A 16,056-nucleotide genomic window follows, 5' to 3' on the forward strand; every position below is an offset into this window, starting at 1 on the left:
TTAGGAATCATTTTAAAAATTCACATCCTAAGTCTTTTCCAAATATTCAAATTTGTCCTGCTTTGGTAAGCCCATATTTGTGTGGTATAAAAGGCCCCTGGGGAATGCAGGCTTGAAATGAATAAACCGGAGGGAAATATTTGTGTTCATAGACTGGGAAGAAAGTGACCCACCGAAAGGATGCAAGCTCCAGCCCAGTGTCACCAAAGTCAAAATAGCATGACTGAGCCCTGAGTAAAAGACAAACCTCAGGTCCTAGAAATCTGACATGGCCTCTTGGCTCCCAAGCACTTATTTTTCCTGACCCTGAAGGGGTGGAGTCTTGGGGAAGAGCAAATTCAACAAACAAGGGAGATGTTTGGATCCATACCAGCTCCATGGCCATGCTGTGTCCCTGGAAACGTTTAGCTGATGTGCCCTTGTGCAACTTCTGAGCCACTTGCTGGACTTTGGAATGGACTCTTTAGTTGGGCAAAGCACTGCAGAGTTGAAGAGAATTTCAACACAAACAAAGCTGATCTCCAACTAGCTCTTAAAAGATCAGCCCCACCCCTACTTTCACCCTCACCCCCACCCCCACCTCTGCCCAGAGTAGCCATTAGCAGAGCCAAGATTCACTTACCACCTGCATGGAATCCATGGAATTTCACTTTGTCTTTGTTGATTTTTAGATGACCTAGAATAAAATCAAATAAGCAACTACTTTCAATGCTCACCCCCTCCTCCACCCCCCAAACCCTCTGGTTCAGCAATTAATGGTTTTGTATCATAGGGAAACATTGATTGCTTGAGTTTTGTTGTGGTTTTCCTTGGGTCTCCTGCCTTGCTAAACAATTCTTCTAACCATTCAAAAATAGAAAACATTCTTTTTTTTTTTTTTAATGTATTCACAGATAAACCGCCAGCCTCTTCCTAAAACTGAAGTCAATCAAATCCATGAGGACTGCAAAGACATGGGGCTCCTAGTGGGTAGAGGTGGTAATTTTTCTCAGGTAAGAGAATGGCCACCTGTGAGGTAGAGTCTCCCTAATAGGGCACCTGGTTGTGCTTCTTCTCTCTGCCTTGTGGTAATTGCTTGCACTTTGTAAAAAGAAAGGAACAAAAGATGGCTTGTAGCCACTAGAGGGGGGTATGGTAAAGTGATTCCATTATCCATGGGTTTTGAAGGCAAAAGAGAGGCATAGAAAGACAAACTAACCAGAGAACTCACAGTATGGATGACAATAGAACCATGACACTCATGTAATGATACATATTACATACATATTACATTGTGTGTTAATTATTAGTTCTGACCCCTGAGAAAACAATGCAGTCATTCTTCACTCAGCCCTGAAGTCTGACTTTGTGAACCTGATGTTTTAGTGGTCATTAGAGCACAAAGCAATCTACAGCTGCCCTGGATGATCCCAGAAAGAGAGATCAAGGACAATCCTTAAACATAGTTTCTGATGCAGAACTCAAGATCAGCCCCTCAGTGTCCTTCATCCTCCCCTGGAATAATCCAAGACAGAGCTCACCCTACCCCTTTCTGAAAGTTATGCTCACTCTGTCAGTAGCCTGGTCTGACCCTGTGCTACAAGAATAAGATGCTGCAGCTGTTGCTGCTGCTGCTGCTGCTGTTGCTGTTGTTGTGTTATTGCTGTTGCTCTTGTTGATCCTGCACAATATGACCTACCTCTAAATCTCACACCATCAGGCCACTCACCAGGATGGGCTCCACAGTAGAGATTCATGTATAGGGGTGACTTCTGCTCCCTGCAACTATTCTTTTTTTTTTCTCTTTATTTTTCCCACTTCAAAACCATTTCTTTTATGAAACATGATCATTGTACATATGTAGGGAGTGCTCTGTGATGTTTTGATGTGTGTACATTAGAATGTTCAAGAGATGATGTGTATCTGTCTCCTCACATACCAAGTGGTCTGTGGTGAAAACACTCCAAAGGCTCTCTTCTGAACTTTTAAAATATGTGATGCATTGCCGTTTTGTTTAGTCACTCCAGTCAAATAGAACACCAGGCTCCTTTCTTATAAAATGTGATTTGATATGTCTACCCAGTTTAAACACTCCTTGTTCTCCCCACGGTTCTGCTCCCTTCCTGGCTGACACAGTGGATACTGAAAGATCCACTTCCTGTCTTATGCTTGTCAGAGCATACTGAAGCAAATCAGACACTAAGGAAACACTAGGAAAGGTTGTCTGTTCATATCAAATAGTGTGGCTTAATTATTAAAATCTTCAGTTAGAAAGATCTGAAATAACTGCTCACTTATTTAGCTTTTCCTTCAAATTCAAGCAGCCAGCTATGGCATGCCAGGAACCAATGCTACAATGATAACTTCTTTGGATCTCATTCTTCATTGAGCTTATGGGAGAAAGAAACAAAACTACAATGCAGCATATTAATCTCTTCTACATACATAAAATGTGATGCTGTGGAAGGAGAGAACAGATGGCCAGGCCAGTCATTCTGGCTAGCACAACCTTAGTTCACTAGACAAATAGCCCAAGCTTGAGGAAAAGTTCGGTAGAGTACACAGAGCTGTCACACATTAGCGTGGCTGGAGCATCAGCTTGAGGCTATGGGTAAGGACAGGGGGACGTCCTATTACCTTGTCAGTTGCTCTTCTGGATATGTTGTACATCTTCAACATGCCAAAGTACTATTATCACCCTAACTTTATAGATAAATAAAAAGAGGTACCTAGACATTAAGTCAATTGCCCAGGTCATATAACTAGTGAGTGCATTGCTGAGTCTCTTCCTTGAGATAAGACTGAGGTTAGGGAGTCTGGCAGGGACTGGGTGCTGTCTGTGCTTCAGCAGTGGCTGTAGGGATAGAAGGTCCATTCTGGTGATATTTTGGAAGTTAACTGCATAAGATTTGGGTCTAAACAATGAGCAAGAGTCAAGGATGAAACCCTCATGTCTGGCTTGGCTTAACGTGGGCATGAATACATTCATCTTTGAACATGCTCATCTAAGGCATTCTGGGGCACCAGTGGTATATGAGTACATGGTTAATTTGGAAAGACTCGGATAAAGATTATAGTTTGGGGTCACCAGCATGCAAATGATAAAAGGAGAAAAACTGGGGAAATCTACTGTCCCAGTGAAATGTTCAGTGAGGCGAGGACAGAAGCTTAAGGAAGAACTCCCTACAGTAGACATTAGGGAAGTGAGGAAGGTGGAGACACAAAGGTGTCAATGGTGAGCCAAGAGTTCAGAGGAGTATGGGATTACAGAAGTAGAAGGCAAGACAGTTGAGAAAAGGGATATCCAAATATGAAGTATAATAGAGGTAATGGGGAAGAATGTGGCCCGGGAAATTCCCAGTGGATCTCATGCCTTGCTGATAATTTTAGTAAGTGGTAGCAGCAAGTTAATACAACAGAAACCATGCTGTAGATGGTCAGGATGTGAATAGAGAATGATGGAGTGAAGATCCAAATCCAGTAAGTATCAGCAAGTCTTACAATTAAGACTGAGTAAAAGCAGGAAGAAAGCATATATATTACACCTGCAAGACACTGAGAGTCAACTTAGGTTTTGCTTGGTGTATCTGAATCAGAATTACGTAAAATTCAAAGCATCTTACTCATACTGTTTGATTGGAAGTTGAAAGAAAGTCAAAGATTTGAGAGAACATGGGGATGTTTCCTGGAATAAAAGGCATGAGCCAGGGAAGGTCAAGAGCAGAGGTGAACCATTTAGAACTGAAGAGTAAAGACATCATTCTCTGAGCCTTTGGGAAAGATAAAAGAATGTATGTGGGAACAAGCCAGTTTAAAGAAATTCTGTGTTGGGGAGGTTCAGTTTTCTTCAAGAAAGTAGGAATCGTGATTGCTTATGAAATAGAATGGGAAGCATAAGAGTTGGTTTAAAAAAAAAAAAAACAAGCCTAAGGGGGCTTGGTGAGATGGCTCAGCAGGTAAGAGCACCGACTGCTCTTCCGAAGGTCCTGAGTTCAAATCCCAGCAACCACATAGTGACTCACAACCACCCATAATGAGATCTGACGCCCTCTTCTGGTGTGTCTGAAGACAGCTACAGTGTGCTTATTTATAATAAATAAATCTTTGGGCCAGAGCAAGCAGGAAGTCTACCGAAGCAAGTGGGGCAGATGGGAGTGAGAAGAGGTCCTAATAAAGAGTCAATTCCCAACAACCAGATGAAGGCTCACAATTATCTGTACAGCTACAGTGTACTCATATACATAAAACAAATAAATAAATCTTAAAACAAAACTAAGAAAAAAACTTAAGGTTTAGAAGGAAGATAAGTGATGATGATAGAAGAAGAAGAGAATATTCTCAGGAACCTGCAGAAGCTGGAAGCTGTGAATATGTGGTAGTCCCACCTGGGTCTCCTGTGAGGTTTTCATATATTCCTTAGCCCCCTGAACAAAGGAACATGGCAGTTCATTTACTTTAATCAGCACAGGGACTTGGCCACACAAGTAAGGTAACATAAGGCTGGAAATATATGAGGCATAACGGGTAAAAGAGAGTAGTTCAGTTAGCTTTGTTCACCAAGCTTTGAGGCAACAGAAGGGAGAGATCGGAATAGAGTGAGGGACCTGAGGCTAACAAAGGAATGAGGGGCCTAAAATCCTTATAAAAATAGTGGACACAATGGGAAACAGCAATTGGCTTTTTCGGGCATTGACCCTGAACAAGAGTAGATACAGAATAGTGGAGATGAAAGCGGATATTAGGAAAGTTGATGTTTTGTGATGGCAGAAACTGATTGTGAGGGAGGTAGTGAAGTAAGATCTCAGGGACTGCAGTGGAAGGAAAAGTAGATAAACAGATGGCAAAAACAGATGCAGAAGCTCACACCCAAACAGTAGACAGAGTTCAGGGAGGGGAGTCTTAGGGAAGAGTTAGAAGAAAGATTGGGGAATCCAAAGAAGATAGGGACTACACAGGAAGACCAGCAGAGTCAACTAACCTGGACTCTTGGGGAGTCTCAGAGACTGAACCACCAATAAGAGAGTGAGCACTGGCTGGACCTAAGCCCTCTGCACATAGGTAGGAGATGAGCAGCTTGATCTTCATGCCGGCCCCCCTGGTGCAGGGGCTGTCCCTGAGCCTGTTGCCTACCTACCTGCCTGTGGAGCCCATACCCCTAAATGGACAGCCTTGTCTAGCTTCAGTGGGAAAGGATGTGCCTAGTACTGCAGCAACTTGATGTATGGGTGTAGGTGTGGGTGGGGTGGGAGTGGGGTGGGGGTGGAGTGGGGGTTTGGCACCCAGAGGGGGGCTTCCCCTTCTAAGGGGATGGGCAGAGGACTTATGTGAGGGGGTACTCAGAAGAGAGAAAGGGCTGATAGTGGGTTGTAAAGTGAATAAATAAGTAAATTTAATTTAAAAAGAAAAGAAAAATTCAAAGCAAGATGATATGATGATTTTTGTAGAGAATGTGAAAGATCCCAGGAGGGAGCAGATAGAACCCAACCTAGCGAGAGACGTGCAATATGGTGAAAATAAGGTTTGGGATTCCTGGTTTAGCCCATTTCCTGGAAGTCACATTTGATTCTCTGATGATTTGAACTCTGTTTTCTTCTGCCCCCTCAGACTTTCCGCATTGTGCCCCCAATGTGTGTCACAAAGCTGGAAGTGGATTTTGCATTTGAAGTATTTCGCTCTGCCTTAATTCAACACATGGAGAGAAGAGCTAAGTAAGAAGAGCCATGAGCCTCAAGAACTTATCAACTATGTCCAAAGATGAATTTGAAGAGTGTTGAAAAACCACAAGCATTAGATAAAAAACTGCAGCCCTCTGTAGTAATAGTAAAAGACATGATGGACTATCTATTTACTGGCCATATTTGTCAACAGAGCCCCCATTCTCCTGAGAATTCCATCCTTCAGGAGAAGAAGCTATCACTGGCTCACAGAATAAGTCTTTGTTCGTGTAGATTAGTTGGAGCTAATATTATTTCCCATTGCACTAACTGGTTTGTACATGAAAACACAATGTAAATGTTGATAATGAATCCTGAAGGAAACCCTTCCCGTGCCACTGCCTATGAGGAAACATTTCTTCAGGCTTCAGCTTACATGCCTCTTTTCACATTGGAAACTCAACACCTCATGATGGGGTTTCTCAATTCCAGACACCAGGCATCTGGAAGCCATGAAGATAAAGTCTAGTCACTATGCTACGTCTGGAAAGTGGTTGGAAGCTGAGTGGTTGGTAATGTTAATGAATCACTGACCACGAATCCTGGAACCACCCTATCTCAGGGTTTCTTGATTTGTGAAATAATAAATTCAGGGTGCTGCTTACAACTTTTAATATTTCCATTGTTGCAGCCCAAGGCACCTGGGGGAACAATGCAGAAGATACCTTAGGAACACAGCTGTACACCAAACCTTTAACTCCCTAAAAATATCTATTTTTTTTTTCTTGTGTGGTCAGCATCATCTCATCTTCATCTAAACCTTTCCTTCTACTATGGCAGATGCATACATCATTTCCAAAATTCTGGTCATTATGATGCATAATCGTAAATATTCTTTGATATAGGTGTTATCTGACCTATGTCTAAGAACTGGCAATATTCTTTAATTTGACATACTTACTGAAATGTATTTAACAGTAACTTTCATATAATTACCATAAATGAGAATGTATACTACTTCAAAGAATCCATGAAAACAGAGCCAACAAGGCTAGGGGTAGCCTGTAAAATGTTTGTCTCACAAATACAGTGACTTCTGCTGATCGTCCACATATGGTAGTAGACACCTGTATTCCACCACTGAATAGGCTGAAACAGGGGAATTCCTGGGACTTACTTTCCAGCCAACCTAGCCCAATTACCAAATCCCAGAACAGAGAGAGGACCTGTCCCAAAAAATAAGGTGACCAGCCCTGAGGAATGACATCCCAGGTTGACCCCTGGCCTCCTTACTCTCTTGGACACACCCACCCAAATTAATAATTTTAAAATCCTGTTCCCAGAAGATATAGTTAACAAATATGTTCAGACTAGGAATTCCCTTTTAAAAAACATTAGAGTACATGAAGCCTATTAAAAATAACTAACAGAGACCTTCTCTGGAACAAAAGCCAAAAAGCAACCGAAGAGCTAACTAAATCATGTGATTGGATATATATATTTAAAACTATGTCCCAGCTTGAAGCCATGTCCCAGTTGTCTTACCCTTCTGTAATGTCTCTTTTAACACATCCTACAGCTTGCCACCAGATTTGTTTCCATCCGGCGTTTGACTTAAACATAGCACTCCTTAGTGCAAAGCCTCCCACCTTCTCCCCAATGTCCCTCAGACAAATCAAATTCCCTCAGTGTGGGACGCCATGCTCACCAGGATCCTAGAAGAGCAACCATCAGAAATGCTCAGTTTGGCACCATGGAAAGACCGCCGAATTGAGAGAGCAAAGCACTTGCATTCTCTACTTGCTTCTCCTGCTTAATTTGCTATAAATGACCTTGAACAAATATTTTAGCCTTTCTTAGCCCAAGTTTCTTGATAGCTAAATGTATTAACTTGCCATTGTTACCTCTTGGACTTGTCTTCGGAGTGGATTCAGTGATATAAAACTGAGAAAACAGACTAATCCTGCAAAAGAGACAGTCCTTTCAGACTAGGTCTTTCTTCTTTTCCTGCATAACTTACCATTTCCCCAGGAAGAGTTTCTGTGTTCGCTTTGTTTTCTTGCCTCCCAGTCCAGCCCAGCCCCCAGGGTCTCAGTCCTGCTACTCATCATCAGGCTGGGTGGTGGCGGTGCACAGCTTTAGTGTCAGTACTCTGGAGGCAGCGACTGGCATATCTCTGTGAGGTTGAGGCCAGCTAGCCTGCTCTACAGGGAGAGTCCCAGTACAGCCAGGGCTACATGGAGAATCCCTGTCTGGGGGATGGAGGTGAGGGATCACACAGATGATTTCCTTATGGCCAATTCTGTCTCCTTTGCAATTCCTTTGCTGCTTGTAAGTAAGTTCTCCTTCATGCATATCTTTCTTGGCTTCTGCTATGGGGTCTTCTGCCTCAAATGACTTTCTCAGTCTCTTTCCTAGAATGACCTCAACTTGATAATTAAGTCCTGAGTTGTCTGTTCTGCCTTGTTTTGTTCTCTGCCTGTAAGCAACACATCCAGCTTTGAAACTTTGACCTGCTCTAAGTATGCCAATGTCTTTTAAATCCCCAGGTTTTCTCTGGCTCCAACTCCAAGATTACAGTTTTCTGGATCCATTTTCTTGGAAGCCATGAGAATATTATAAATTGTAAATCACTCTCTTCTGCTCAATCTTACTTATCAATTATAAACCTTTTATCTCAGGTCTATAATTTTGGTGTTTGATTTTTTTTTTCCTCCAAGTTAACCTTTAGATCTTTGTTTGATTAAATTTCATCATACTTTCTCCATTATAATTTTTTCAACATAACCTATTTATATCAAAATTCCTTTAATTTGGGCAATCCTTTAATTTTAGCAAATAGCTAAAAACCCTAATCTACCTCTTATCCAGTAGAGGTGGCTACGGTGGGCTACTGATCTTTGCTCTTCCTCTGGGAGCTTCCAGAGGCCATGCCTTTCATCTTTCAATGTTGTTGGGCATCACTGGTAGTGTCTAAGACAAATCTCTGTGCAGCTAGAGAGATGAGCTGAAGCTTCCAAGCCCTTTCCTATCCATTCTCAATATGAAAAGGAAATGCCCTCATTCAACTCGTAGTTTATGTCTCATGTCTCTCAACACTTTGAGAGCTCCCTATTGTTCAAACTCCTGCTACTTGGCTTTCTACACACTTTGTACAAAGCCATCTTGTTGCTACATTCCATCATTCTTACTATACCATGCACCTTGACTTGGCATCTGTGTTCATGAGAATGTTCTTCCTCTCTTCTTTTTTTCAATGGAAAATGTGGGGTCAGAGACTTCAGACAAGAACATAATGCTTCTTATTTATTCCTCAAAACTTTCCTGTTCCCAACAGTACTTTTCCAAATGAAAAGAGAACAGCATTGAAAAGAAAACGTATGGCAGCCATTTAGGTATTTAGTGGAATATGAATATGAAATAAAATTCAATTTAAGTCCAAGAACAGTAATTAAAAACCAAAGCCTGTTTTTTACTTAGGCTGTGGTCCCTAGGGATTGCAGAACAACATATACTATACAAGATTTTTCTCCCTTCAATTTTCTGAGAAGGGGAGCGAAGGGATCTGATCATTGAAATAAAATCATTGAGTACATTCCTTGTGGCCTTCTCAATCCTACAGGATCATGTATATACCTCATAGTATAATCTGCTAGTCTCCCACTTCCACTGACAAGGAGTCATCTTATATTAGCCTTTGGTTTGTTGTTTTGTTTTGTTTTCTGTTGTTTTGTTTTATTAGAAAACTTGAAACTAGATAGATTTTAAAGAAAAGAGGTTGATTTGGGTTCACAGTACTAGAGGCTGAAAACACAAGGCCATGAAGTATATGGGATGGAGATGGCTTCAGATCACAGTAGAGCAAAGAGACAAGTGGTATATACAGAAGGAAAAAGAGATGAGGCAAACCTGCCCTGTCACAAATGGCTGCTCAGTAATTAATTATTCCAATCTGGCAAGAAAATGGACGTACAAGAGAAAAGAAGTAATCTCTTTACATGGATCTTACCCTCGTGACCCAACATCTGTCACTGGGCCTCCTGACACTGCCACACTAAACTTTCAAATCCTAACAAAAGCCAACAATACAATTCCAAAAGGTATCCAGATGCTGGGCTCTATCTCTCGGCTTTACAAGGTGAATGGCTCTACCCAGCTTCCAGATGACAAGGGGAAACTATAACTTTTGAAAAGAGATGAAGATGAACACGCATCACAGACCTGAAGGCAGGAAGGGCATGAGTTGGCACATTGGGATGCCGGATAGCCTCTTCCTGGCTTCTAAACAGGAAGGCATCCTTCTTTGTTCCATTTGTAGTCGTGGGCAGGCACCTAACACCACCATCTTTCTCCCTTCCATTTTCTGCTCTACCCACAGGATGTGGGCTATAAGCCAGCTTGCATAAGACAAGGAGCCTACATTCTTGCCAACTTTTTTTTCCCTTTCCTAGTAAAACACCCTCAAGTGAAGACAATCAATACTTAGCTCAAGTAAACTTCTTTCCACACCTGGAACATATTGATAGCTAATCAGATAATTAGAATACAATGGCAAAATGTTAGCAACTGTTTTAAAATGTTTTGAATACCAATCCACTCAAAAAGGTGTTTTTTTTTTTAAATCACACCAAGCTTGGGTTATAAGATTAATGACCAGAATTAGTGTGAAACAACACTACAAACAAGTGACAGAATAATAAATGACACTCTTGTTTGGATCTTAAAAATTCATTTACATATTAGTGTAGCATTTAACAGAACATTTGTCTCTCACTATTCTTTTTCTTTTTTAAATTAGAAATTTCCTAGAGGCAGATTCTTTCTATAAATCCTGTTATTTTAAAGAAGCTTGACTAATACTATGTCAATTTCAGGTACAATTTTTTTCAGATTCTTTTGGTCCACAGTTGGCTGAATCCTTGAATGAGAACCCCAGAACCCAGCAAGCCAACTATGATGCATATTAACCTTAGACCGACATCTGTGAACTTTAAGAGGGTTCAATTCCTCAGACATCCTGAAATAACATTCAGATCTCACCTTTTCTTCAAAGAACAACAAAAGATAACAGAAAGCATTGGCCTTTTCATCATCAGTGTTTCCAGAGAAGCACCACAAAGCATCACTTGCAAGTAGCACTGAGTGACTGCTGGGTCCTACACAAGAAGTTGCCTCTCAGATATTTAAAGTGAAGGCTCAATCAGTAAACATGGCACCACTTGTCCCATTGAAGATGGCAGTAGCTAACAACAAGGGTTGGGAAATTAAATTTACAAAAGCTTAGACTTGTACCAAGATCTAGTAGCTGTTTTATCCTGCTAGCAGTTGCCTGCTTCACAGGCCATAATTTGGTCTTTCATACTGGATGGCTTAACAGTATACAGAACCCCGCCCCCAAGGGAGGCAGAAATTCTTAAGTAAATCAGAAAAAAAGGGGGGGGGCTTCTTTTTTCATCATCTCATAGGTTAAAGTTCTGAAATCCAGAAATGTTTAAGGAGTTTAATGTGCTACCATGAGGTAGATGTGAGTTGAAACCTTGAGTCTTTGGCAGACAGGGATTTGGCCCTGTAGAAAAACAAATGACAATATGATCGTCTCTGACATCAAGTTGCCAGGGGAAACATGAGGATATTACTGCTACCACAAGTCTCATCTCTAGGGGGCTAGAATTCAGCAATGAGGAGGAGGATGTCTTATACAACTTGAAAACAAAGGATGGTAGGATTTTAACAAAAGGAAAAGTCCATGGAATTAAGCTGAGTATAGTCAAAGAAACAAAGGTATAATGATTATAATTAATTTGGGTTTAGTGAAGATAAAAGAGATTGTGCTAGACCTCATTGTTGGCAGAAGCAGAATGTTGTGTAGCTCTGAATGAACTGGGAAAATGATCCAGGATGGAGAATAGCCATAACAGAGATCTCAGAACACAGTGTAATTAAAAACAACCAAGACTGAATACTTAATTAGCTAGAACAGAGTGACACAGACATAGGAGGTATACAAGTCCTCCATGTGACTTGTTTTGAGCAATTCAACATCTCTTAGCTGTGACTTTCTTGTGTCCAAAACGAAGGTCACTATAACTCCATGAAAGCTTGAGAGAAGTTGACTGAGGAAATACGTGGGTGGATGATGGGCAGTAGTAACTCTCTTCACAGAGTTTGCTGCCTCCTGTGTTTGTCTTTTCAGTCCTATTGTTTGTCTCTCAGCACTCGAAGTGACTCTACAAATGAATGTATTGCAACACTCAAACCCAGAGCCCCTGACTTTTGACAGGACTTCCCTGGTAAGCCCTTAGTTCACAGTGCTTTGACTTGGTTGCTTGTATACACTTCTCTTCTTAACCTAACTCTAGGTTATTGGCAGGGTATTCATATTAGCCTAAAGTATTTAGTGCATGGGTACATAGTGTAAAACAAAACCTATACCCCAAAGGTGCTGTGTCTATTTTATCAATAGGTATTCAAGGCAATAATGAGCCCATCTGAAATAAAATATGACCCATATGATAAAGTCTTCTGTTTGCATGTGTTTACAAATATATATTTAAATATAAATATTATATTGTAATTCATAATTATCTTGTATAAATCAATGTTTTATAAATGTATATAAGGTATAATTATTCAGATGTAGTCACAGTATGAATTTAGACCTCTTTCTTCTTTGGTTTTGCTGTTGTTATTTATTACTTCAATTAGTACACAAAGTATTAGGTTTCATTGTGGCATCTTCATACATCCTCACTTTTCTTATCACTTCCCATCTCCCCACACCTCCCCACCCTAGTCACTCTGTCTGGCACATGTGTCCCATTACCTCCCATCCATCCTCTAATCTGTTTTACTTATCGCATAGTCTTCTTTCTAATTTCACAGCCTATAAATAATTGAACTCACATACATGTAATCATTAAAAACTAAGATGTGTATATGAAAGAAGACATACAATATTTATACTTCTAATTTGGGGCTAACTTCACTTGGTATAGCACTATCCATATCCCTTTCACTGAGGTTGAATAAAATTCCATTGTGTAAATGTGCCACATTTTCATTGTGTAGGGGCTTAGATCTAGCCCCTCCCTGCATGCCCTTTGATTGGTGGTTCAGTCTCTGTGTGCATGAGCACTCACAGAGGCTGGAACATATGCTAGTTCTATTTTGAGTTTCTGAGAACTCTTGACTTCCATGGTCACTGTGGACTCCCTCCCCACAGCCCGGACAGTAAAACAGCAACCACTTGGGCTCCAGGGCTGCGGGTGCCCACCTGTTGAGCGATACCTGGTTCCAGTTACATTCAAAAGCTCCACCCCCACAGAGTAACAAGGAAGTCACTGATTGGACTGTTACACTGACGTATTTTGGGGGAAGGGTTTTTGGCCCAGGTAATATATCCGTTGGGAGAACAAAGGATTATTGATTAAAGAACCAGATGGCTGAGCAGTAATGTCTCCTGTCTAATTTTTACCCTTCCACGTGGGTAGGTATGTCTGTGGCCACTCTATCCTATCTCTAACTCTCTCTAGTAGCTGCTCTCCTTTCTAACTTCATTTTTCCAGGTTACCCACTGTTTAATGTTACTGCAGGACGGTAACAGGTCACAACACCAATTTACATTCACACAAATAGAGGTTCTTTTTTACCTACATCCTCATCAACATTTTCTGTCATTCTTTTTCTGACTGGGTTCGGATGTAATCTCAAAGTTATGTTAATATGCATTGCCCTGATGACTACATACTTTAAATACTTTGTATTTATTACCCATTTCTGTGTCTTGAGACCTATATGCTCACTAAGCATTTTGTTTTTTATAATGTACAGGTCTTCCAGTTCTTTATTCTATACATTAGCCCCTTGTCTAAAGTCTACTTGTCAGACTTCCCCCATTCATTCAGAGGGGCCTGTACTCTCTACTTCAAAACCATTATTGCAATAGCTAGAAATTAGAAACAACCTAAATGTCCCTCAACAGAAGAATGGATAAAGAGAACATGGTACATTTATACAATGGGGTATTATTCAGCTGTTTATTAAAAAAAAAAAAAAAACCGTCATCATGAAATTCTCAAACAAATGGATGAAACTAGAAAAAAAACCCATCCTAAGTGAGGTACACCTGACCTAGAAAGACAAATATGTTATATTTTCACTTATATATGGGTATTAGCTGTTAAGTCAATGATAACAAAGTTACAATCTTTAGGACCACAAAGGGTAAGTGTACAGTAAGGGACTAGATGGTACAGATAGATCTTGTTGGGAAATGGGAATAGAATAGATAATGGTGAGTGGATAAGGGGCTGGAATGTCAGGATAAAGTGGGGAGATAAGAAAGAGAGTTGGAGAGGTAATACAGGGAGAGACAGCTAAAAGTAAGGGACATTTGAGTGATGTTATAGAAACCCAATATAGTAGAAACTTCCTAAAATATACACATATATGAAGCGAACTAAATGAAATTGTCAAATAATGAGAAAGACAGAGCAGCAACTGGCCATCTCGTCACCAAATGAAGCTTCCAGTATGGGTATTGGGTTACACCTAATTGAGTTGTCAGCCAAAGGAGTCTTATTGGAATCCTGAACAACACTGGTTGTTGCTAAAACAATAGGTTGATCTCCCCAAACTGATAGCAAGGTCCCACTGCTAAAGACAGCACCTACACAACTCATTGAAAATGTGGACATTGAGCTGGTGCCTACATAGAGCCTTCACCCGTATGTCCTAGCATTTTTTGCACAGTACATTTTGTACTCTGCATGCTACCAAAAGAGAATTATAAACACCATTTAGCCACAATTCTAGGGCACCAGTTCTCAACCTGTCAGTTGTGACCATTTGAGGGTCAAGTATCAGATATTTACATTGCCGTTTGTAACGGTAGCAAAAATTACAGTTATAATGAAACAATTCTATAGCCTCAGTAGACCACAAGATAAGGGACTTTGCTAAAGGGCCACAGCACTGGGAAGGCTGAAAACCACCGTCCTAGGGCAATGGCGGTGCAAAGCTTTGGGAGTAACCAACCACTATCTGATTTGACCCAAGGCCCACTTCACAAGATGAAACCATATCCAACATTGCTTGTGTGACCAAGAGCCACATACTAAATAGCCCAGAGACCTAAAGTAAAACCAAATACTACTGTTCTTAAAAACAAAAACAACAAAATGTAGTGATAAAATTATTCCAAGTGATAGTCTGCTATACTGACAGATAGTGTTGTGTTCAGTCATCATCAAAGAGACTTCCTTCCTCCTGCAGCAGATGGGTCTGAGTATAGAGACCCACAGCCAGACACTGCACAGGGAGTGAGAGACCTCCATCCTCCCTCCTGTCAGGGCTCAGGGAACAAGAACAATAACTCTGAACAAGAAAAGGTAGAAAGAGTATAAGAGCCAGAAGAGATAGAGGACAACAAGAAAGTAAGACTCTCTAAGTCAACATGAGCAAAGCCCATGTGAACACACAGAGACTGAGGCAACATGCACAAGGCCTACATGGGGTCTGCACCAGGTCCTCTGTATATCTATCATGGATTCCGCTTTAGTCATTGTTCTTATGGGATTCCTGAGTATGTGAATGGTTGTTCCTTCTCTTGGGTTCTTTCCCTTCTGTTGGTTTGTCATATCCAGCTTTGATGTCTTAGCTTTTGCTTTATTATATTTTATTTTGTTATATTTTATTATCTCTTAGAAGCCTGTTCTTTTCTCATGAGAGACAGGAAGGGAGTGGATCCCGAGGGGAGGAGAGGTTGGGAGGAACTGGGAGGAGTGACGGGAGGGAAAACTGTAGTCAGGATATATTATGTGAGAAAAGAATCAATGAAGAGGAAATTGTTACTGCACGTTCTTCCTGGGTTTTTTTGTTGTTGTTGTTGTTGTTGTTTGCTTGCTTGCTTGGTTGTTTTTTCCCTACCTCTCAAGTCCTTTTCAGTCTCGCCTGTTGGCTTTCTGCTTCATTTACTTCTCATTGCTGGTGTGCACAGGGACTTCCCCCTTACCTGTTCTTTAACTGGATGATTTCATCCATTATCCAGAGCAGCTTTCTATCCAGATTCTAAGAATGCTGAGCACATCTCCAGGGAATCTCAGCGCCTGGGTTCATGTTGTCAACAGTCATCTGCTTGAGCCCTTTCCACTGTTTGGTGCATTATCTGCCGCCTCCTCTGAAGGTCGCATTCAGTGCTGGTTGAGGAAGACATTATTAACTGATCCACTGCCTTCTTGCTGTGTTTGTGCCTGTCATTGTCAGTCTCAGCTGAACTTGTGGTTCTAACTCCTTGTCTTGCCATCTTGCTTACTGCCCCGTTTACCTGCTAATCACAGGTCAGTGGCTTTAGCAAACTCTCCCAGACACCATGTCTGTCATGGCTGATTGAGAAGTTCACAGCTAGCTCTTGGCACAGGAGGTT

General features: G+C 41.1%; 1 protein-coding gene and 1 long non-coding RNA gene across 3 annotated transcripts in view; one reads left to right on the forward strand and one right to left on the reverse strand.

Moving 5' to 3' along the window:
• Agxt2 (alanine--glyoxylate aminotransferase 2) overlaps positions 1-6,295 on the forward strand; it is a 46,089-nt gene extending 39,794 nt beyond the window's left edge. The window contains exons 13-14 of one of the 2 annotated variants that reach the window (XM_031360029.1): positions 894-992; positions 5,584-6,295. In XM_031360029.1, coding sequence (XP_031215889.1) covers positions 894-992; positions 5,584-5,691 — 207 coding nt within the window. In that variant the 3' untranslated portion in view covers positions 5,692-6,295. The remainder of the gene's footprint in view (positions 1-893; positions 993-5,583) is intronic. The other variant, XM_031360028.1, reaches the window with a different exon arrangement.
• Positions 382-15,720, reverse strand: LOC116083223. The gene is made up of 3 exons (XR_004115640.1): positions 15,646-15,720; positions 623-676; positions 382-479 (listed from the first exon to the last, which is right to left on the reverse strand). It is a non-coding gene; the product is annotated as an uncharacterized LOC116083223 (long non-coding RNA).
• Between the last annotated feature and the right edge of the window lie 336 nt (positions 15,721-16,056).

Source organism: Mastomys coucha, unplaced genomic scaffold (assembly GCF_008632895.1).
Source record: "Mastomys coucha isolate ucsf_1 unplaced genomic scaffold, UCSF_Mcou_1 pScaffold8, whole genome shotgun sequence".
NCBI classification, from domain to species: domain Eukaryota; kingdom Metazoa; phylum Chordata; class Mammalia; order Rodentia; family Muridae; genus Mastomys; species Mastomys coucha.